Source organism: Cherax quadricarinatus, unplaced genomic scaffold (assembly GCF_038502225.1).
Source record: "Cherax quadricarinatus isolate ZL_2023a unplaced genomic scaffold, ASM3850222v1 Contig1126, whole genome shotgun sequence".
In the NCBI taxonomy this organism is placed as follows: Eukaryota; Metazoa; Arthropoda; class Malacostraca; order Decapoda; family Parastacidae; genus Cherax; species Cherax quadricarinatus.
Genome location: NW_027196152.1, coordinates 1,447 through 26,344, shown reverse-complemented (window position 1 = coordinate 26,344; position 24,898 = coordinate 1,447). Strand labels below are relative to the sequence as shown.

General features: G+C 39.6%; 1 protein-coding gene across 1 annotated transcript in view; it reads right to left on the bottom strand.

Annotated features, from left to right (window-relative positions):
• Positions 1-22,223, bottom strand: part of eIF3h (eukaryotic translation initiation factor 3 subunit h) — a 29,873-nt gene extending 7,650 nt beyond the window's left edge. The window contains exons 1-3 of the mRNA XM_070080862.1: positions 22,089-22,223; positions 18,682-18,832; positions 14,031-14,055 (exon numbers count right to left, since the gene is read on the bottom strand). Coding sequence (XP_069936963.1) covers positions 14,031-14,055; positions 18,682-18,832; positions 22,089-22,163 — 251 coding nt within the window. The 5' untranslated portion in view covers positions 22,164-22,223. The remainder of the gene's footprint in view (positions 1-14,030; positions 14,056-18,681; positions 18,833-22,088) is intronic.
• Positions 22,224-24,898: the final 2,675 nt, after the last annotated feature.

Below are 24,898 nucleotides of genomic sequence, written 5' to 3'. Positions count from 1 at the left end.
AGGGGTTATAGAGATCGTTTGGACATTTACAAAGATGGAGTGAAGGGCTTGGACATCCAACAGGCATGTAGGAGCACGTTAGATAGGAGTGGAGTCAAGTGGTTTTCATGACGATGTCCTACTGGAGTTTGAGCTAGGTAACATTTATGAAGGGATTCAAGAAAACCAGTTAGCCAGACTCGAGTCCTGGAGGTGTAAAGTATAGTGCCTACACCCTACCTGGGGTCTACCTGGAGAGCATTCCGGGGATCAACGCCCATGTGGCCTAGTCCACATGCAATAAAACACTTCTTAATCACATTTTTCTTAAATTTTTTTGTTTAATGTATTTAAAAAAATATGAAATATTCAGTATTAAATTTTTTTTTTTTTTTTGCTGGGCATGACCAGGCCTCCCGGTGGATCAAGGCCTGATCAACTAGGATGTTACTGCTGGCTGCATGTAGTCCAACATATGAACTACACCCCAGCCGATCCAGCACTGACTTTAGGTATCTGGCCAGCTCCCTCTTGAAGACAACCAGGGGTCTATTGGTAATTCCCCTTATGGCTGGTGGGAGGCTGCTGAACAGTCTTGGGCCCTGGACACTTATTGTGTTTTCTCTTAGTGTACTAATGGCACCCCTACTTTTCATTGGGGGTATGTTGCATTGCCTGCTAAGTCTTTTGCTTTTGTAGGGAGTGATTTCTGTGTGCAGATTAGGGACCAGTTCCTCTAGGATTTTCCAGGTGTAGATTATAATGTATCTCTCTCACCTGTGCTCCAGTGAGTACAAGTCCAGTTCTTCCAAGCATTCCCAGTAGTTAAGGTGTTTGATGGAATTTATATGTGCAGTAAAGATTCTCTGTACATTCTCCAGATCTGTGACTTCACCTGCCTTGAATGAAGACGTTAATGTACAACAGTATTCCAGCCTAGAGAGAACAAGTGATTTAAAAAGGATCATCAATGGCTTGGCAGCTCTTGTTCTGAATGTTTTCATTATTCATCCTATCATTTTCCTTGCAGATGTGATAGTGGCACTGTTGTGATCCTTGAAGGTGAGATCCTGACATTACCACTCCCAGCTCCTTCACATTATTTTCCGTTCTACTGTGTGATTCGGGTTTGTAGTATATACTCAGTTTAGCTATTATTTCCTCCAGTTTTCCATAACGGAGTAGTTGAAATTTGTCTTCATTGAAGGAAGGGTGGTGATACTGCAGTCTGGGGAGCATCTGAGCTGTAATTCAGCATGGCTCTAGCAAGACAGTAATGCAGTGAGTGATGGCGAGTGTTACTTGTTTTTTGGGTCACCCTGCCTCGGTGGGAGATGGCTGGTGTGTTAAACAAGTACACAACTGTTATTGCTGGCCATCTTAGCAATTGAAATGTTATGCATTTGCCTCTTGGCATGCAGAATCATAATATGCAATAAAAATAGAAATAATGGGGGAATATAAATAATGTATGGAATTTAACTAACCAGAAAAGAATTCAAAACAAAGGATTCAAATTGGATAAATTCAGCAATGATTTGGCAATAGATATATAAATGAATGGAAGAAACTACCAAACAGCATCACTGAACCAACCATTTTGAGTAGCCTTAAGTCAAGTTGGATAGATACACCAGTGAGAATGACTGTATTTGACTTGGAACTGCCTAACATGGACCAGTAAATCTACTGCAGTGTTCCTCTTATCTTTTATATAAGAAAGCACTGGTTTAGCCAGTTGCAGACGAGGTAAATGTAGGGTATGAATAGGATCTGCTGGCACAGTCAGTAGGCTTACTATAGTGCTCCTCTAGTCCTATGTTCTTCAGTACAGGGATTGCAGTTATGTAAATTTCAACCCTTCAAAAATATTACCCATAAATAAGTTGACCCTCCACCTCTGACCTAAAAAAAAGTACTGGAAGGCTTAAAACATTGAGTATATTCTGTATTAGGGTACAATTTAAATAATTATATTAAAAAAAAATCTAAACTTATCCCCAAAATTTTCAAATAAAAATAATGAGTAGAGTGATGAAGGGAAAATCACTTTGGGCAAGCAATTCATTAGTCAGGAGTTAAAAATTTCCACTGAAAAAAGCAATATCAGTCTTTAACTTAGTGTAAGGCAGTTTTCATAAAATAGGTAGATTTTTGTTGAGTAGTAATAAAATGATAACTAGTCTGCAAATATACACAGTACTACCAATTAATCCTTTGAGGGTTTCGGCTGTACTAGTATGGCTTATGACCCAGGGTTTTTGACATACTAGTATGCCTAAACTCTAGCGCCCTCAAATCTAGTGGGAGAAAGCTGGTAGGCCTACATATGAAAGAATGGGTCTATGTGGTCAGTGTGCACAGTATAAAAAAAATCCTGCAGCACACAGTGCATAATGAGAAAAAAAAAACTGACCGTGTTTTTGGAATAAAACAGCGACTTTGCACTGTATTTTCGTATGGTATTTATTGTTGTATTCTAGTTTTCTTGGTCTCATTTTATAGAATGGAAGACATATTATAGAAATTGAGATGATTTTGACTGGTTTTACAATGAAAAGTACCTTGAAATTGAGCTCAAAGTAGCAGAAATGTTCGAGTTTTACCAAAGTTCAAAAGTAAACAAATCATGCCAAGCATCTAATACACATCAACTGGTGAGTCTAATGTTCTTTCACAAGTGCACTGATATTATTTATACCATTTGTATACTAATGCAGCAGTCTGCATAACAGTAAATCTTCTATTTTTTGGACCCTATTTGGAAATTGGCATCTTTTGAAATTTGTGTGAAATTGGCAAAATTGCTAAATTCTGATCACTGTATTGGATAGTTGAAATCAGTAAATGGGTGGTTTCTTGTATTCATTCAATAGAAAAAATGGAGTTCTAGAGAAATAGTTATGATTTTTGTCGACTATTACATTGGAATTGGCCGAAAATAGGGCTCAAAGTGGGCAAAATCGCCGATGCGTAAACATCGTCGAGACTGCTAACTTCGTGAGAGCATAATTCCCTAAGTTTTCCATCAAATTTCATACTTTTGGTGTCATTATGATTAGGAAAAGATTCTTCATAAGATTTTTTTTTTTTTTTTTAAATTTGGCCGACCCTGAGAACAAGTCTCGGAGAGGGCTTAACGACCCTCAAAGGGTTAAGGAAGAGAAACTTCTCTTTTTGTAACATTGACTTTACAAAGACATTTTATAATTTTTTTACTTATTATTTTACTATAAATGGGTATCTTGCTGGACTTCTGTCCACAAAGAAAAAATTAAAAATTTTATTATTAATGATTAATTAAATGAAATCATGCTTGACTTTATTTTCTTTTAAAAATATAAATAATGCACTGTACTCTACTGTTATTTATATTCTAGGAGCAAATAAGACAGTAATTTGTTATGGGACACCTTTTACCCCTTTGACTGTTTCGGTCATATAGATACATCTTGCGAGCCTATTTTTTGACGTATTAATACGCGTAAATTCTAGCGGCTTCAAATCAAGCGGGAGAGAGCTGTTAGGTCTACATGTGAGAGAATGGGTCTGCGTGATGGGTGTGAGCAGTATGAAAAAAAATCGGGGACTCGGTGGTGCATTGTGGGAATGCCATTTTAGTAGTCCTTGTTCACGATGCCTCACGGTAAGAAGTACTTTACTCCTCGCCAAACTGAAGGTCTTCTGTTCCCAAGTGATAGTTCTAACAGCGATGAAATTGCCAGTGAAAGTGAATTCCATGGTTTTCAGGAGGGTGTGACCAAAAGCAGTGCCCAGGATAACGTAATTAGTGATGAAAACCCAGATGACCCACAACTGTCCACCTCTGGTGCTGGGCCGTCTCATTCACGTTCACCTGTACTAGGACAAAAGAGGAAACTATTTCCCCGTGTACAGGACTCAGATGTGAGCAGTGAAAGTGATAGTGATAGTGATTTCCAAGCTACTGAAAGCAGTTCGAGTTGTGACAGTGAGGGGGGAATACTCTTCAGTGAAGCGCCAGTATGTACGATGCTGCAGCATGCGTTCTGGTAGTGTGCCATATACCATTCCAAGGAAAAGGAGTAAATCTTGGAGTACATCCTGTGGACCTACACCACAAACTGATAGTGAAGATGATGATATTGTTACAATGGGGATGCATAATGTGCATGGAGCAGAAGGTGGTGGTGGTGGTGGTGTTGGCATGAGTCATGTGGCACTGGCAGCGGGCCACACTGCTACCCATGCTGCTAACTCAGCACAGCCACAACCAGCCTCAACCACCCCCACACTCCCACAACCTGCACAACCACAACCACAACCACCTGTCAATATCAAGTACCCACCAGCAGACAGCATCTGGGATTGGCAGGAAGGTGCCAATTTTGTTCCCAATCCCCATGACTTTGATGAAACACAAAGTGGAATACAGCCATCGTGTACACTTGGGAACAATGCCACTGAACTAGAATGCTTTCAGTTATTCTTTGATGAACCCCTGATGAAAATTATTGTCAGGGAAAGCAACACATGCTACGTGTACACTATGGCAAGCACAATTCTTTCACCAAGGTCACCGCTACACCAGTGGAAGGACACTGCGGCAGAGATGTACCTGTTTTTTGCCACAATAATGATTATGCCACATGTGTATAAGCACACTGTCACCACATACTGGTCGACAGACCACCTGATTTCAACCCCAGGTTTTAGTGACATACCAGTGAATCGATTTCTGCTACAGGTCTCCCTCAACATTCGCGAGGGTTAGGGGATCAAGAGCCTCGCGAATGTTGAAAAACCGTGAATGTTTGGTGCCCCAATATATTGTAGGGAAATATATTACAATACTGCTTCCTTAACTTGTTGAACCATGAATAATCATAAAATACATGAAAACGTCGTAAATTGTACTAAATATATACATGTTATGCTTTAATAACGTATGTTATTTAATAACATGTATGTTAATAACATGTATGTTATTAAATACCACAGACTCCACCACTGCCTCCACCACTGCGAGTCCCTACTACCCTCCCTCCGACCCCCGCAACTGGCAGCCAGCCCTCCCACCACTCAGTGTGGTGAGTGTTTTGTTTGTTCATTATTTGCTATTAAACTACAGAATAAATAATGTAAACCCATTCATGACTGCATATTGGAATGGCTATTAGGAAAGGTATTAGACGGTGACATCATGTGTTTACTCTTGAACACAGCAAAGAATCGAACATTTCTGCTATTGCTAATAATAACAATAGTAATAATAATAAATGATAATAATGTAATAATAATAACAATAGTAAGAATAATAGTCTAGATACACATATAAAGATACACAATATATCCCTCCAAACTGCCAATATCCCAAACCCCTCCTTTAAAGTGCAGGCATTGTACTATTTCCAGGACTCAAGTCAACTATATGTAACCGGTTTCCCTGAATAATAATAATAGTTACCCAATAATAATAATAATAATAATAATAATAATAATAATAATAATAATAATAATAAATACGATATAATTGAAGAAGGAAATTGTACAAAAATACGAGGGAGTGGTTGACACATCGTCAGTGTGACTTTGTTTATGCTGGAGTGAACATTAGTCTCCCTGCTCTTCCAAACATTTCACAATAATTCAGCAGTTGAGGCAGTGGTATTTAATAACATATATGTTATAAATAATAATAGTACATGTTATTATTAATAACATGTATTATTATTAACATGTATGTATTTAATAACATATATGTTATAAATAATAATAGTACATATTATTAATAACATGTATTATTATTAACGTGTATTAAATACCATTGCCTCAATCACTGCCTCTACCACTCCAGTCACACTCAATCTACAAGCACCAAACACAATGAATTATTGTGAAATGTTTGGAAGAGCAGGGAGACTAATGTTCACTCCAGCATAAACAAAGTCACACTGACGATGTGTCAACCACTCCCTCGTATTTTTGTACAATTTCCTTCTTCAATTATATCATATTTATTATTATTATTATTATTATTACTACTATTGTTATTATTAGCTGTAGCAGAAATGTTTAATTCTTTGCAGTGTTCAAGAGTAAACACATGATGTCACCGTCTAATACCTTTCCTAATAGCCATTCCAATATGCAGTCATGAATGGGTTTACATTATTTATACTGTAGTTTAATAGCAAATAATGAACAAACAAAACACTCACCACACTGAGTGGTGGGAGGGCTGGCTGCCAGTTGCGGGGGTCGGAGGGAGGGTAGTAGGGACTCGCAGGTGGCGGGAAACTTAAATATGATTTGGCGGCTGGGAATTTGGTGGCTGGGAATTTGGCGGTTGGGAATTCGCGAATGTGTGAAGCCCGTGAAAGTTGAAAACGTGAATGTTGAGGGAGACCTGTATATGTATTACTGGCAGTAATACATTGAGAGATATCAGAAAGTTATTGGGTATCTCTGGTGATGTGGTTAGAACAATGATGGAACCATATCTTGGTAAGGGGCATATATTATATACTGATAACTGGTACACAAACCCCTTACTCAGTGATTTCTTGTGAGTGAACATGACAGACGTGTGTGGCACAGACAGAGGTGAGGTGCAGGCATTTGCTGCCAATGACATCATGGCATTTCGGTGGCATGATAAATGTGATGTCACACTGTTGACATCAGTTCACTGACATGAAATGGTAGACACTGGCAGGCAGAGTAGAGAGATCAATGAACCCATTCTAAAACCTGCAGCTGTGATGGACTACAACCTCAATATGCACTTAGTGGGCAAATGTGACATGCAGATTGGGTTTGCTGATTGCATTTGCAAGAGTTATAAGTGGTACATAAAACTCTTTTTCCATCATCTTGATATTTTCACGCTGAATGCTGATAATATGTATAAGCCACACACACACGAGCTTTTAAATCTCTGCACAAAATTCAACTTAAACCAACAAATAATAGAGCCTACTAGACTGGAGAATACACTGGACCTCATCTTCACTAACAATGATGATCTGATATGAAATGTCACCATATCAAAAACAATATTCTCGGATCACAACATAATTGAGGTTCAGACATGTATGCGCGGAGCCCCAGACTGACAAAATGAGATCAGTCACGAGGGAGCCTTCACCAAATTCAACTTCAATAACAAGAACATAAAGTGGGACATAGTAAACCAAGTCCTAAATGATATAAGCTGGGAAGATAGACTAAGCAACACAAACCTAAACTTATGCCTAGAACAGATTAACTCTGTGCCACTCGATGTATGCTCAAGGCTTATTCCTTTAAGAAAAAGGAGGAGTAGATGTAAAATAGAAAGAGACAGGCGCTCCCTTTACAGGCGACGGAAAAGAATAACAGAGCGGCTAAAAGAGGCCAATATATCTGAAATGCGTAGGGAGACACTGGTCAGAGAAATAGCAAACATCGAACTTAAGCTAAAGGAATCTTATAGGAGTCAGGAATCGCGGGAAGAACTAAAAGCCATAAATGAAATCGAAAGAAACCCAAAGTATTTCTTTTCTTATGCCAAATCAAAGTCGAGAACAACATCCAGTATTGGGCCCCTACTTAAACAAGATGGGTCCTACACAGATGACAGCAAGGAAATGAGTGAGCTACTCAAGTCCCAATATGACTCAGTTTTTAGCAAGCCGCTAACCAGACTGAGAGTCGAAGATCAAAATGAATTTTTTATGAGAGAGCCACAGAATTTGGTTAACACAAGCCTATCCGATGTTATCCTGACGCCAAATGACTTCGAACAGGCGATAAATGACATGCCCATGCACTCTGCCCCAGGGCCAGACTCATGGAACTCCGTGTTCATCAAGAACTGCAAGAAGCCCCTATCACGTGCTTTTACCATCCTATGGAGAGGGAGCATGGACACGGGGGTCGTCCCACAGTTACTAAAAACAACAGACATAGCCCCACTCCACAAAGGGGGCAGTAAAGCAATAGCAAAGAACTACAGACCGATAGCACTAACATCCCATATCATAAAAATCTTTGAAAGGGTCCTAAGAAGCAAGATCGCCACCCATCTAGAAACCCATCAGTTACACAACCCAGGGCAACATGGGTTTAGAGCAGGTCGCTCCTGTCTGTCTCAACTATTGGATCACTACGACAAGGTCCTAGAATGCACTAGAAGACAAAAAGAATGCAGATGTAATATATACAGACTTTGCAAAAGCCTTCGACAAGTGTGACCATGGCGTAATAGCGCACAAAATGCGTGCTAAAGGAATAACAGGAAAAGTTGGTAGATGGATCTATAATTTCCTCACAAACAGAACACAGAGAGTAGTCGTCAACAGAGTAAAGTCCGAGGCAGCTACAGTGAAAAGCTCTGTTCCACAAGGCACAGTACTCGCTCCCATCTTGTTCCTCATCCTCATATCTGACATAGACAAGGATGTCAGCCACAGCACCGTGTCTTCCTTTGCAGATGACACCCGAATCTGCATGACAGTGTCTTCCATTGCAGACACTGCAAGGCTCCAGGCGGACATCAACCAAATCTTTCAGTGGGCTGCAGAAAACAATATGAAGTTCAACGATGAGAAATTTCAATTACTCAGATATGGTAAACACGAGGAAATTAAAACTTCATCAGAGTACAAAACAAATTCCAGCCACAAAATAGAGCGAAAAACCAACGTCAAAGACCTGGGAGTGATCATGTCGGAGGATCTCACCTTCAAGGACCATAACATTGTATCAATCGCATCTGCTAGAAAAATGACAGGATGGATAATGAGAACCTTCAAAACTAGGGATGCCAAGCCCATGATGACACTCTTCAGGTCACTTGTTCTATCTAGGCTGGAATATTGCTGCACACTAACAGCACCTTTCAAGGCAGGTGAAATTGCTGACCTAGAAAATGTACAGAGAACCTTCACGGCGCGCATAACGGAGATAAAACACCTCAATTACTGGGAGCGCTTGAAGTTCCTGAACCTGTATTCCCTGGAATGCAGGCGGGAGAGATACATGATTATATACACCTGGAAAATCCTAGAGGGACTAGTACCGAACTTGCACACGAAAATCACTCACAACGAAAGCAAAAGACTTGGCAGACGATGCAACATCCCCCCAATGAAAAGCAGGGGTGTCACTAGCACGTTAAGAGACAATACAATAAGTGTCAGGGGCCCGAGACTGTTCAACTGCCTCCCAGCATACATAAGGGGGATTACCAATAGACCCCTGGCAGTCTTCAAGCTGGCACTGGACAAGCACCTAAAGTCGGTACCTGACCAGCCGGGCTGTGGCTCGTACGTTGGATTGCGTGCAGCCAGCAGTAACAGCCTGGTTGATCAGGCTCTGATCCACCAGGAGGCCTGGTCCCAGACCGGGCCGCGGGGGCGTTAAACTCCGGAACTCTCTATATATATATATATATATCTATATATATATATAGATCTATATATATATATATAGATCTATATATATCTATAGAGCTATATATATATATATATATATATATATATATATATATATATATATATATATATATATATATATATATATATATATAGAGATATATATATATATATATATATATATATATATATATATACAGTGGACCCCCGGTTAACGATTTTAATCCGTGCAAGAGGGCTCATCGTTATGCGAAATAATCGTTATGCGAATGAATTTTCCCCATAAGAAATAATGGAAATAAAATTAATCCGTGCAAGACGCCCAAAAGTATGAAAAAAAATTTTTTTTACCACATGAAATGTTAATTTTAATACACACAAACTGAAAAAGGCATGCACAATTAAATGACACTTACTTTTATTGAAGATCTGGTGATGATTGATGGGATGGGAGGAGGGGAGAGAGTGTGTTAGTGTTTAGAAGGGGAATCCCCTTCCATTAGGACTTGAGGTAGTAAGTCCTTTTCTGGGGTTACTTCCCTTCTTCTTTTAATGCCACTAGGGCCAGCTTCAGAGTCACTGGACTTCTTTCGCACAAGATATCTGTCCATAGTGGCCTGTACCTCTCGTTCCTTTATGACTTGCCTAAAGTGTTTCACAACATTGTCAGTGTAATAATCACCAGCACGGCTTGCAATAGCTGTGTGAGGGTGATTTTCATCCATGAAGGTTTGCACTTCAAGCCACTTAGCACAGATTTCCTTAATCTTTGAAGTAGGCAACTTCTTCAATTTCTCTCTCCCCTCCTCTGAACCAGTTTCCTCAGGTCTGGCCTCTTGCTCTTGAAGTTGATCTAGCAGCTCATCAGTGGTTAGTTCTTCATTGTCCTCCTCCACCAACTCTTCCACATCCTCCCCACTAACCTCCAACCCCAAGGACTTTCCCAATGCCACAATGGATTCCTCAACTGGCACAGGATTCTCAGGGTTAGCCTCAAACCCTTCAAAATCCCTTTTGTCTACACATTCTGGCCACAGTTTCTTCCAAGCAGAGTTCAAGGTCCTCTTTGTCACTTCCTCCCAAGCCTTACCTATAAGGTTTACACAATTGAGGATATTAAAGTGATCTCTCCAAAACTCTCTTAGAGTCAGTTGAGTTTCTGAGGTCATTACAAAGCACCTTTCAAACAGAGCTTTTGTGTACAGTTTCTTGAAGTTGGAAATAACCTGCTGGTCCATGGGCTGCAGGAGAGGAGTGGTATTAGGAGGCAAAAACTTCACCTTAATGAAGCTCATGTCCCCATAAAGTCGCTCTGCCACGTCTGTAGGATGACCAGGGGCATTGTCTAACACCAGGAGGCACTTAAGTTCTAATTTCTTTTCAGTTAGGTAATTTTTCACATTGGGGGCAAATGCATGGTGTAACCAGTTATAGAAAAATTCCCTAGTGACCCATGCCTTACTGTTTGCCCTCCACAGCACACACAAATTATCCTTGAGGACATTCTTTTGCCTGAACGCTCTGGGAGTTTCAGAGTGATACACTAATAAAGGCTTCACTTTGCAATCACCAGTAGCATTGGCACACATCAACAAAGTAAGCCTGTCTTTCATAGGCTTATGTCCTGGGAGTGCCTTTTCCTCCTGAGTAATGTAGGTCCTGCTTGGCATTTTCTTCCAGAACAGGCCTGTTTCATCACAATTAAACACTTGTTCAGGTTTCAGTCCTTCAGTTTCTATGTACTCCTTGAATTCCTGCACATATTTTTCAGCCGCTTTGTGGTCCGAACTGGCAGCCTCACCATGCCTTATCACACTATGGATGCCACTACGCTTCTTAAATCTCTCAAACCAACCTTTGCTGGCCTTAAATTCACTCACATCATCACTAGTTGCAGGCATTTTTTTAATTAAATCCTCATGCAACTTCCTAGCCTTTTCACATATGATCGCTTGAGAGACGCTATCTCCTGCTATCTGTTTTTCATTTATCCACACCAATAAGAGTCTCTCAACATCTTCCATCAATTGCGATCTTTGTTTCGAAAACACAGTTGAACCTTTGGCAAGAACAGCTTCCTTGATTGTCTTTCTGGTGCCCACAATAGTAGCGATGGTTGATTGGGGTTTCTTGTACAGCTTGACTAGGTCGGCTATACGCACTCCACTTTCATACTTATCAATTATCTCTTTCTTCATCTCTATAGTAATTCTTACCCTTTGAGGTGTAGGGTTGGCACTAGAAGCTTTCTTGGGGCCCATGGTCACTTATTTTCCAGAAACAGCACCGAAAATACTGTAATAATACGAAATATTCCGAGTGTATGCTTGGATGTTACCGCGGAGGCTGGCTGGTAAACAATGGGACGGAGCGGCACATGTGAGGCTGGCTGAGGGCACATTGGACGCGTCTCGGACGAAAATCGGTATGCGGGTTTTTAATCGGTATGCGCGGCAAAAATTTTGCGATAAAAGTAATCGTTATGCGGAAAAATCGCTATGCGATGCCATCGTTATGCGGGGGTCCACTGTATATATATATATATATATATATATATATATATATATATATTTATATATATATATATATATATATATATATATATTATATATATATATTATATATATTATATATATATATATATATATATATATATATATATATATATATATATATATATATATATATATATATATATATATATATATATATATATATATATATATATATATATATATATATATATATATATATATATATATATATATATATATATATATATATATATATATATATATATATATATATATATATATATATATATATATATATATATATATATATATATATATATATATATATATATATATATATATATATATATAATATATATATATATATATATATATATATATATATATATATATATATATAAACCTTTCCTAGGCCGACCCCTACCCCGCCTTCCTTCCACTACAGACTGATACACTCTTGAAGTCATTCTGTTTCGCTCCATTCTCTCTACATGTCCGAACCACCTCAACAACCCTTCCTCAGCCCTCTGGACAACAGTTTTGGTAATCCCGCACCTCCTCCTAACTTCCAAACTACGAATTCTCTGCATTATATTCACACCACACATTGCCCTCAGACATGACATCTCCACTGCCTCCAGCCTTCTCCTCGCTGCAACATTCATCACCCACGCTTCACACCCATATAAGAGCGTTGGTAAAACTATACTCTCATACATTCCCCTCTTTGCCTCCAAGGACAAAGTTCTTTGTCTCCACAGACTCCTAAGTGCACCACTCACTCTTTTTCCCTCATCAATTCTATGATTCACCTCATCTTTCATAGACCCATCCGCTGACACGTCCACTCCCAAATATCTGAATACGTTCACCTCCTCCATACTCTCTCCCTCCAATCTGATATCCAATCTTTCATCACCTAATCTTTTTGTTATCCTCATAACCTTACTCTTTCCTGTATTCACCTTTAATTTTCTTCTTTTGCACACCCTACCAAATTCATCCACCAATCTCTGCAACTTCTCTTCAGAATCTCCCAAGAGCACAGTGTCATCAGCAAAGAGCAACTGTGACAACTCCCACTTTGTGTGATTCTTTATCTTTTAACTCCACGCCTCTTGCCAAGACCCTCGCATTTACTTCTCTTACAACCCCATCTATTTGGCCAAATTGCAAATTTCTGACCACATTATTAGGTAGTTGAAATCGGTAAATGGGCAGTTTCTTGTACTCAATCGATAGAAAAAATGGAGTTCGATAGAAAAAATGGAGTTCTAAAGAAATAGCTATGAAGTTGGGTGACTGGAACAATGAAATTAGCCGAAAATAGGGCTCAAAGTGGGCGAAATCGCCGATTTGTAAACAGTGCCGAGGTCGCTAACTTCGCGAGAGCATAATTCCGTCAGTTTTCCATTAAATTTCATTTTTTTGGTGTCATTACAATCGGGAAAAGATTCTCTATCATTTCATAAGAAAAAACAATTTTTTTTTAAATTTTGCGACACCAGGAGACACCTCAGGATTGGGGGTTGCGACAGTCAAAGGGTTAAAGGAGGGGTTTGGGATATTGGCAGTTTGGAGGGATATGTTGTGTATCTTTATACGTATATGCTTCTAAGCTGTTGTATTCTGAGCACCTCTGCAAAAGCAGTGATAATGTGGGATTAGTGTGGATGGTTACAATGCATGGCTTGCTTTTGAGGTGTTTTAAAATTTGAGGTTGGAGAGTTGAAGGAGGAAGTCTTGCTTCTCCAGGAAATTAGGAGGCTGAAGGTTCACCTCAATGGGTTTGGGAGTAAGTGTGAGGTGGCTGGAATGGTGGAGGGGAATGAGGTTACCAGCAGCGAGGTACAGTCTGTCACTCGCTGCGAGGAGACTGTAGGTGGGAAGGTAGTAATGGCTACCAGCAGTGAGGTGCAGTCCAGCACCTGCTACAAGTGGCAAGTGATTCCCAGTAATGGGAAGAGCATCAAAATAAGGAAAGTTAAGAGATAAGATTTGAAGGTAGGAAATCGCTTCTCTGTTCTTCAGGATGAGTATACTTCAGTGGCCAGTGGAGGTAAAGGTACTACTTCCCCTGCAAATAGAGGTAAGCAAATCCTTGTGGTTGGTGACTCACAGGTAAGATATATGGACCGTGCTTTCTGTAATAGGAATAAGAAGGTATGAGATAGTGTGCTTACCTGGAGCTGGTGTTAGTGACATAGTCAACAGGTTGGATAATATCATGTCAGGTAATGGGAACAAGCCTATTTGTCTCAGTGCTGGTGGAAATGATATTGGGAAGAGTAGGAGAGAAGAGCTGCTAGATAAGTACAGGTCAGCTATAGATTTAATTAAGTCTAAGGGAGGGGTCCCAATCATATGTAGCATCTTGCCTAGAAGGGGAGTGGGCAATGAATGGTTGTCTAGGGCAATTGGTGTAAATTGCTGGCTAGACAGATACTGCAAGGAACTTGCAATCCCATTCATTGACAACTGGGACAACTTTTATGGCAAACATGATATGTATGCAAGGGATGGGGTACATCTCTCTGGGGCAGGGGTGGTAGCACTTGCAAACTCGATCGAGAGGGCCATTGCTGAAATGCCTAGGATTTTAAACTGATAGAAGATAGAGGTATGGGTGTGTGTGGGAAACAGGCAGGTTGCAACACTAGGGTTGAAAACAGTAAATGTATAAAAGACATTCATCATGAAGTTATAAATAAAGACAATAGATCAGGTCAGCAAACAAAGGGAGACAGCAGAGGGCAGCAAGGGACTAGCTCCCTTAAGGTTTACTATACTAATAGCAGGAGTGTAAGAAATAAGATAGATGAGCTAAGATTAATTGCAAGTGCAGGAAACATAGATATTATTGCTATAACAGAGACCTGGCTCAATCTGAAAGATAGAGAGATGCCTTCTGAATGTCACATACAAGGCTATAAATTATTCCACACTGACAGGGTCAACAGGAAGGGTGGTGGAGTAGCGATGTATGTCAGAGACAATTTAAATTGTTGTGTTAGACAAGATATAAAATTAGAAGCATCAGCCACTGAATCTGTTTGGTTACAGCTTCTCGAGGGCCGTGAAAAACTAATTTTGGGTGTGATTTACAGGGCCCCAAATCTTGATAGGGAGTGCAGTAAACTTCTATGGGACGAAATTCGTAAGGCATCTACATACGAAAATGTTGTGCTAATGGGAGATTTCAACTATAGACAGATTGACTGGAGCAATTTGACAGGAAATTTAGAGTCAAGTGACTTTCTTGATACGATTCAGGATTGTTTTTTAAAACAGTTTGTGACAGAACCAACTAGAGGAAATAACCTGCTTGACTTGGTTCTTGCCAGCAGGGAAACACTAATTAATAATCTTGAGGTTAATGATGAGCTTGGGGAAAGTGATCACAAATCACTCAGTTTTAATATATCATGGAATTCCCCTAATAATGGCAATCAAGTCTCTGTCCCTGACTTCCGCTTGGCTGATTTCATAGGACTGAAAAATTACTTGGGTGGGCTGAACTGGAATGACCTGACTATGGGTCAGGTAGGTGGTGATGATTGCCGATATGACGTTTTCCAGGGCATAGTTCTAGCTGCTCAGACAACTTATGTTCCAAATAGGGAAATCAGATCAAACAAAAATGATCCTAAATGGATGAACAATAGATTAAAACATCTCATTGGTCAAAAGAGAGGCATATATAGGCAAATCAAAAGAGGAGAGGGGCAATTAAGAAATCAATATATTCAGTTAAAGAGAGAAATAAAAAAGGGAATAAGAAAAGCAAAAAGAGATTATGAGGTTAAAGTTGCAAGAGAATCGAAGACTAACCCAAAAGGATTCTTTCAGGTATACAGAAGTAAGATCAGGGACAAGATAGGCCCACTCAAAAGTTACTCGGGTCAGCTCACGGACAGTGATAAGGAAATGTGTAGAATTTTTAACACATACTTCCTCTCAGTTTTTACACAGGAAGATACTAGCGATATTCCAGAAATAATAAATTATGTAGAACAGGACGATAATAAACTATGCACGATTAGGGTCACAAGTGACATGGTCCTTAGGCAAATAGATAAATTAAAACCTAACAAATCCCCAGGCCCTGATGAACTGTATGCAAGGGTTCTAAAGGAATGTAAAGAGGAGCTTAGCAAACCTTTGGCTAATCTTTTCAACATATCACTACAAACTGGCATGGTGCCAGATAAGTGGAAAATGGCAAATGTGATACCTATTTTCAAAGCAGGTGACAGGTCCTTAGCTTCGAACTATAGACCAATAAGCCTAACCTCCATAGTGGGAAAATTTATGGAATCAATAATTGCCGAGGCAGTTCGTAGCCACCTTGAAAAGCATAAATTAATCAACGAATCTCAGCATGGTTTTACAAAGGGGCGTTCCTGCCTTACGAATTTATTAACTTTTTTCACTAAGGTATTTGAGGAGGTAGATCATGGTAATGAATATGATATTGTGTATATGGACTTCAGTAAGGCTTTTGACAGGGTCCCACATCAGAGACTATTGAGGAAAATTAAGGCACATGGAATAGGAGGAGAAATTTTTTCCTGGATAGAGGCATGGTTGACAAATAGGCAGCAGAGAGTTTGCATAAATGGGGAGAAATCAGAGTGGGGAAGCGTCACGAGCGGTGTTCCACAGGGGTCAGTGTTGGGCCCCCTGTTGTTCACAATCTACATAAACGACATAGATGAGGGCATAAAGAGCGACATAAGCAAGTTTGCCGATGACACCAAAATAGGCCGTCGAATTCATTCTGACGAGGACATTAGAGCACTCCAGGAAGATTTGAATAGACTGATGCAGTGGTCGGAGAAGTGGCAGATGCAGTTTAATATAGACAAATGCAAAGTTCTAAATGTTGGACAGGAAAATAACCATGCCACATATAAACTAAATAATGTAGATCTTAATATTACTGATTGCGAAAAAGATTTAGGAGTTCTGGTTAGCAGTAATCTGAAACCAAGACAACAGTGCATAAGTGTTCGCAATAAAGCTAACAGAATCCTTGGCTTCATATCAAGAAGCATAAATAATAGGAGTCCTCAGGTTGTTCTTCAACTCTATATATCCTTGGTTAGGCCTCATTTAGATTATGCTGCACAGTTTTGGTCACCGTATTACAGAATGGATATAAATGCTCTGGAAAACGTACAAAGGAGGATGACAAAGTTGATCCCATGTATCAGAAATCTTCCCTATGAGGATAGACTGAGGGCCCTGAATCTGCACTCTCTAGAAAGGCGTAGAATTAGGGGGGATATGATTGAGGTGTATAAATGGAAAACAGGAATAAATAAAGGGGATGTAAATAGCGTGCTGAAAATATCTAGCCTAGACAGGACTCGCAGCAATGGTTTTAAGTTGGAAAAATTCAGATTCAGGAAGGATATAGGAAAGCACTGGTTTGGTAATAGAGTTGTGGATGAGTGGAACAAACTCTCGAGTACAGTTATAGAGGCTAAAACGTTGTGTAGTTTTAAAAATAGGTTAGATAAATACATTGGTGGGTGTGAGTTGGACCTGACTAGCTTGTGCTACTAGGTCAGATGCCGTGCTCCTTCCTTAAGTGAATGTGACCTGACCTGACTAGGTTGGGGCATTGGCTTAAGCCGGTAGGAGACTTGGACCTGCCTCGCATGGGCCAGTAGGCCTGCTGCAGTGTTCAACCCTTTGCTCTGACAATCATCTTGCTCCTTACAGAGGCATAATTAAGACTTGCACTGCCTACATGCATAAAATTTAATACAGTACTTACAAAATTATGTCACTGGGATTCCTTTGCCCATTTACAGTGGAACCCCGGATTTCGCATGCACCAGATATCGGACTTTTCGGATTTCAGACACTTTTCGTGCGAAATTTTGCTTCGAATTTTGGACCTTGACCCGGGAATTGCACATATCAGACTCATCCACCCATCAGGACGCTGCTTCAGTCTGGCTCTGTCACTGGTTGAGTGAGCATTCATCGTGCATTTTCGTGCTTATTTATTGTGATTGTGAAATAAGCCACCATGGGCCCAAAGAAACACGATAGAATTAAAGAAAGAGATTGTAGAAAAATATGAAAGTGGCATGCGTTTAACAGATCTCTCTGGACAGTTTTTTTGTGCGACAGGGGTCCAGTGACTCTCAAGCTGGTCCTAGTGCCAGTAAAAGACAAGGAAGGGAAGTAACCCTAGAGAGGGCTTTGATACCTGAAGTTCTTATGGAGGGGGATTCCCCTTCCAAACAATAACCTTAACTCCCTCTCCCATCCTCGCCTTCTTCAATATGCCAACAAGTGTCTTCAATAAAGGTATGTAATGTTTATATTTATTTATCATTGTTTTCTGTAAGTAAAACTATAGTTATTCTTTAAAAAATGAATTTTTTGTGAATATTTTTGGGTGTCTGGAACGGATTAGTTGTATTTACATTATTTCTTATGGGAAATGTTACTTCGGTTTTCGCACTTTTCAAATTTAGAACGACCTTCTGGAATGGATTAAGTATGAAATCCGGGGTTCCACTGTACATTTAAATTTGTGCAAAATTTGTCTCCTCTGTGCAGTCTGATACCCCATGTCATTTGTAATAAGTAAGAGCAATTTTTTTTATGGTAATCTTGCTTTGACTTTGTTGGGGGGGGTTATCCTAGATAATTTACACATATGTTACTATGTATTATAATTTGTGTAAATGTATTTGTGTACCTGCACCTAAATAAACCTACTTATTTAAAAATCTTCATGTATTTACCTTCATCGACATCGTCAGCATGGCGGGGGAATGGGAAGCAGTTGGTGATCTCCAGTCTCTCATCAACCACCAGGCCCAGCAGCACACCTTGAGCCACTTCTGTGTTGCCTGCACCTTCTTCATGGCAATGCTTGATGATCTTCATCAATGCCTGTAAAATACAAAATGAGAGGAACTTTTTTTATTGTTCTACATATCTGTATTTAATCTCTAAAGATAAAGATTTTATTTCTTTGCAAAGGTTACAGTGTGTAATTACAATTTTGATTTGTTAAGTACAGTGGACCCCCGGTATTCGATATTAATCCGTTCCTGAGAGCTCATCGAATACCGAAAATATTGAAAAGCGAATCAATTTTTTTTTTATTTTTATTAACACACTGGCCGATTCCCACCAAGGCAGGGTTGCCCAAAAAAGAAAAACTTTCACCATCATTCACTCCATCACTGTCTTGCCAGAAGGGTGCTTTACACTACAGTTTTTAAACTGAAACATTAACACCCCTCCTTCAGAGTGCAGGCACTGTACTTCCCATCTCCAGGACTCAAGTCCGGCCTGCCAGTTTCCCTGAACCCCTTCATAAATGTTACTTTGCTCACACTCCAACAGCACGTCAAGTATTAAAAACCATTTGTCTCCATTCACTCCTACCAAACACGCTCACGCATGCCTGCTGGAAGTCCAAGCCCCTCGCACACAAAACCTCATTTACCCCCTCCCTCCAACCTTTCCTAGGCCGACCCCTACCCCGCCTTCCTTCCACTACAAACTGATACACTCTTGAAGTCATTCTGTTTCGCTCCATTCTCTCTACATGTCCGAACCACCTCAACAACCCCTCTTCAGCCCTCTGGACAACAGTTTTGGTAATCCCACACCTCCTCCTAACTTCCAAGGACAAAGTTCTTTGTCTCCACAGACTCCTAAGTGCACCGCTCACCCTTTTCCTCTCATCAATTCTATGATTCACCTCATCTTTCATAGACCCATCCGCCGACACGTCCACTCCCAAATATCTGAATACATTCACCTCCTCCATACTCTCTCCCTCCAAACTGATATCCAATCTTTCATCACCTAATCTTTTTGTTATCCTCATAACCTTACTCTTTCCTGTATTCACTTTCAATTTTCTTCTTTTACATACCCTACCAAATTCATCCACCAACCTCTTCAACTTCTCTTCAGAATCACCCAAGAGCAGTGTCATCAGCTAAGAGCAACTGTGACAACTCCCACTTTATGTGTGATTCCTGAGAGCCATCGAATGTCGAAAATATCGAAAGTCGAATTAATTTTCCCCATAAGAAATAATGGAAATCAAATTAGTCCGTGCAAGACACCCAAAAGTATGAAAAAAAATTATTTTACCACATGAAATATTAAGTTAATGCAATAGAATAATTACAATAACACCAATAACAATAGAATAATAACAATAGAATAACTGACACTTACCTTTAATGAAGATCTGGTGATGATTGATGGGATGGGAGGAGGGGAGTGTGTGGATGGTGTTAGTGTTTAGAAGAGGAATCCCCTTCCATTAGGACTTGAGGTAGCAAGTCCTTTTCCGGGGTTACTTCCCTTCTTCTTTTAATGCCACTAGGACCAGCTTGAGAGTCACTGGACCTCTGTCGCACAACAAATCTGTCCATAGAGCTCTGTACCTCCCATTCCTTTACGATTTGTCTAAAATGGGCCACAACATTGTCATTGTAATAGTCACCAGCACGGCTTGCAATAGCTGTCTTAGGGTGATTTTCATCCATGAAGGTTTGCAGTTCAACCCACTGTGCACACATTTCCTTAATTTTTGAAGTAGGCACAATGGATTCCACAATTGGCATAGGCTTCTCAGGGTTAGCCCCAAACCCTTCAATATTTTTCTTAATTTCCATACTAATTCTCATCCTTTTTACCACAGGGTTGGCACTAGAAGCTTTCTTGGGGCCCATGGTGACTTATTTTGCAGAAACAAGCACCAAAAACAGTGATAATATGAAATGTACTGAATGTATCCTTAGATGCATGTACACTGGCTGGCTTTTAAACACTGGCACGCACGGGGCAGTTCAGGCCACACGTGGACACGTCTCGTACGAATCGCATCGAATACTGGGTTTTCGATCGGATACCGAGGCAAAATTTTTGCGTTAAAATGCATTGAATACCGGATTTATTGAATACCGATGCCATTGAATACCGGGGGTCCACTGTACAAAGAAAGCCACTGTCATCCCGGGGCATTTTGGGCAGACGTAACACATGTGGGCATCACCACAGATGTCATTTTCACTGATGTTTGGTACAATTTTAGACAATACCATGGTAAGCATAGAAAATCAATTTCAAAATTTCCAGACAAGATTAATTATTTCTGACAATATTTCACTACTTTGCAGCTTCCAACCTCATCACAGCTGCCAGGTCCTCCCATATGTTTCTTTTACAAAAATTTTCTTTATACATTTAGTAATTTATACAGACGGGGCCTAGTAAACAACGCTGTTGCTTCACACACAGTGACCGTGGTTCGATCCCTGACTGGGTGGAAATACTGGGCATGTTCCCTTACACTTACTGTCCCCACTCACCTAGCAAGAAAGTAGGTACCTGGGTGTTAAGTCACTGTTCACCTAGCAAGAAAGTAGGTACCTGGGTGTTAAGTCACTGTTCACCTAGCAGTAAGTAGGTACCTGGGTGTTAAGTCACTGTTCACCTAGCAGTAAGTAGGTACCTGGGTGTTAAGTCACTGTTCACCTAGCAGTAAGTAGGTACTTGGGTGTTAGTGGACTGGTGTGGGTGGCATCCTGGAGGACAAGAGTGAAGGCCCATAATGGAAACGATACAGTCCTCTATGATGCACTTTCTTGGGTTATCCTGGGTGCTTAACCCTCCTTACCCTGGGTTATCTTGGGGGGCTAACCCTCTGGGGTTAAAAATCCGAAGAAAATCTTATCTTGACTGTGTCAGTACTTTCAGGACTCATAAAAAAATGTTTTTCTAAATATATTTACCGTTAAATGAAGAGATGCAGCATGGGCAAGAGAATAAAATAAAAAAAGATTGGTAATTATTTATTATTATTATTATTACATTCATGGGGAGAGGGGAGCGCTAAACCCACAGGGGGCCATACGATGCACGAGAACTGTATATTTTTTCTATTATTCTCACACTGCCTGCAGTCCTCCCCAGTCCAGACCTTTTTTTTAAATACCTTATACATTTCAACCTCCCCCCCCAAAAAAAAAAAAAAAAATTAGAAATGCCATTACAATAAGACCATCTGTCGCGGGAGTCAGCAACGTGACTCACCACTACTCACACAACTCTCTCATATATCCTCTCGTATATATATTCCTCTTATAACTATACAAAAGCTTGTGTCATTGACACTCACCAGGCCTTCCAGCTGCACCACGTTGATGATACAGCGACCATTTTCAGCCTCTCTCTTGCTCCTGCTGGTAGACATGTTTACAACCCGGCAACACTACAAGCCTAACATAAATGTCCACATTTTAATGGTATTTTCTGCATTTTTAAAAATTGGTTATAAATAATAATAATAATAATAATAATAATAATAATAATAATAATAATAATAATAATAATAATAATAATAATAATAATAATAATAATAATAATAATTATAATAATAATAATAATAATAATAATAATAATAATAATAATAATATTATTATTATTATTATTATTATTATTATTATTATTATTATTATTATTATTATTAATATTATTATTATTAATGAAAATAAGATACCAGATATACTAAGCAAATTTCCTAAATTTGCTTGTAACAGATAAGTGAACTATAGATATGTAGATATAAATCCATATGTATTCCTGTTAACCCTTTGGGGCCTAGTTCCTAGGCCTTTCGTGTATCCATATGCTCTCGCGCTACCGTCCACAGGATGGAGATGGGGTGCACAATAAACTAGCCACTTCGGTGGCAAAATCTAAATCTAATCTTACATATTATGTTACATGGAAAGGGTGTGGACCAGGCCTCATTATCAGGGCCTGATCAACCAGGCAGTTTCCACGTAATGGCTGGTCATAGTTTAGGTGTCTAATAAGTGTATGCTAATGGGCTCTTGTTGAAATTTTTAATTTCCGAAGGTCCTAAAATGTAATGTTGTAAAATGTATGAATGGAACCAACTGGGTTCCCGCTGCGCCTGCGCAGATGTGGGGGGGTATAGGTCGAGCTGGGGCACAAGGTGGCGGTAGTGTTTTGAATGTAGTGAGGAAGCTGTGAAACATGGGATCAAGAAATTGGCTTTCACGGCGGCCTAAGGATTAATATAGGCCTCACTTCCTAATAGGAAGTGTCGTAATTGTTCCTGGTGAAGAGTGAGGGAACGAGATTTACGTGACCACCGTGATAAAGTGGTAAAATAAGTGGATAATAGTAGGACCGTGGGTGACGGGTGCGCCGCCATGGAATGTGTCCAGGGGAAATTACCCGTGAGTTAATCCTCACTCATCGGTCTCAGATCTTAATGGAGTGACTCTAATGTGTATAATAATTATGAGACGTTAAATCGTATTGTGAATGGTAATGTAATCAGTGATAATAACATTAAGTTAAGATTAGATTTAGATTTTGCCACCGAAGTGGCTAGTTTATTGTGCACCCCATATCCATCCTGTGGACGGTAGCGCGAGAGCATATGGATACACAAAAGGCCTAGGAACTAGGCCCCAAAGGGTTAACAGGAATACATATGGATTTATATCTACATATCTATAGTTCACTTATCTGTTACAAGCAAATTTAGGAAATTTGCTTAGTATATCTGGTATCTTATTTTCATTAATAAGATATCTTGACATGTCACATAGGTTATTATACTGTCTGTCTCTGTATTCCTCAATAAGTGGACAATTAAGCACATAGTGTTCAAGAGAGTGACCATATGCCTGATCACATAATTTACATTTAGTTTGATCATCATCTGTGTGTCTCCCAAACTGCCAGAAGTACTTGTAACCAAGCCTAAGCCTGGCCACTACAACATCAGTCAGTCTGTTCACATTGCAAGTTGCTCCATAAACATACTTATCTACGTTCATGTTATCATAGTGGGTTATAGATCTACTCAGGCTTCTAACTGCATTCCTATAACAATCATTTTCATTATTTACTTCTCTCCTAATATTATTCCTAATGCTAGACACAGTTATACCAAAGTTATATTCTACATTCTCCTTCTCGATACTCTTCTTGGCTAACATATCAACTTTATCATGAAGGAGTAATCCAATGTGTGATGGGATCCATAGCAATTGTACATTAATTCCTTTGTCCCTAATTTTTGAGTATCTATACCTGGCTTCCCCAATGAGCATGTTGTTGGAGTCATTATATGAGCCAAGAGCCTTCAATGATGACATAGAATCAGTAATGATGATAGAGTCAAGCTCAGTGTCATAGGTTAGCTTTAGCGCCATTAGGATTGCAAACAATTCAGTTTGCAGTGTAGACGCCCAGTTGTTAATTCTTATGCCTAACTCAACAAATTTATTATCGTTCTTAACTAGGGAGGTGGCAACAAGAGCAGATGCAGCCCTGCCAGAAGACTCCTGTTTAGATCCATCAGTGTATATAACTTGTGATAACTTGTTACTACCAGCTAGGTGAGAAATTTCTTCTTGAGCAGTTGCTCTAACAAGAGATTTAAGGAAGGGATTACTAGCAATGAGCTTCTTGGGAGGGACTTGTAGGTATGTGATATTAAATGAACACATCTTCCATGGAGGGGTGAAATGCTCTTGTTGCCTACAGTGATACAGTTCATGCAGGTTATAAAACTTAATGCAATTGCACGTTTTCACAATCCATTTAGATCTGTGTGTATTTACCTCTAGACACTTGGTAAGATTCACTGTGACAGTGTCTGGTTCGTTTCTCAACATTCTAATACCGAGTACAGTGTTAATTTCAACAATCCTATCACTGATACTAGAAATACCAAGCTCCTTCCTCATGTTAAGAACTTTTGTAGATCTGGGACAGCCAAGAATAATCCTGAGAGCTTCATTTTGCATTAACTCCAAGGGTCGGAGAGAACTTTCTCTAGCTAATATCAACATGGGAGCAGCATAATCAATTAAGGACCTAACATAGGCTATGTACATCATTCTCACGATTCTCACATTTGCACCATAGTTGGGATTGTAGCCA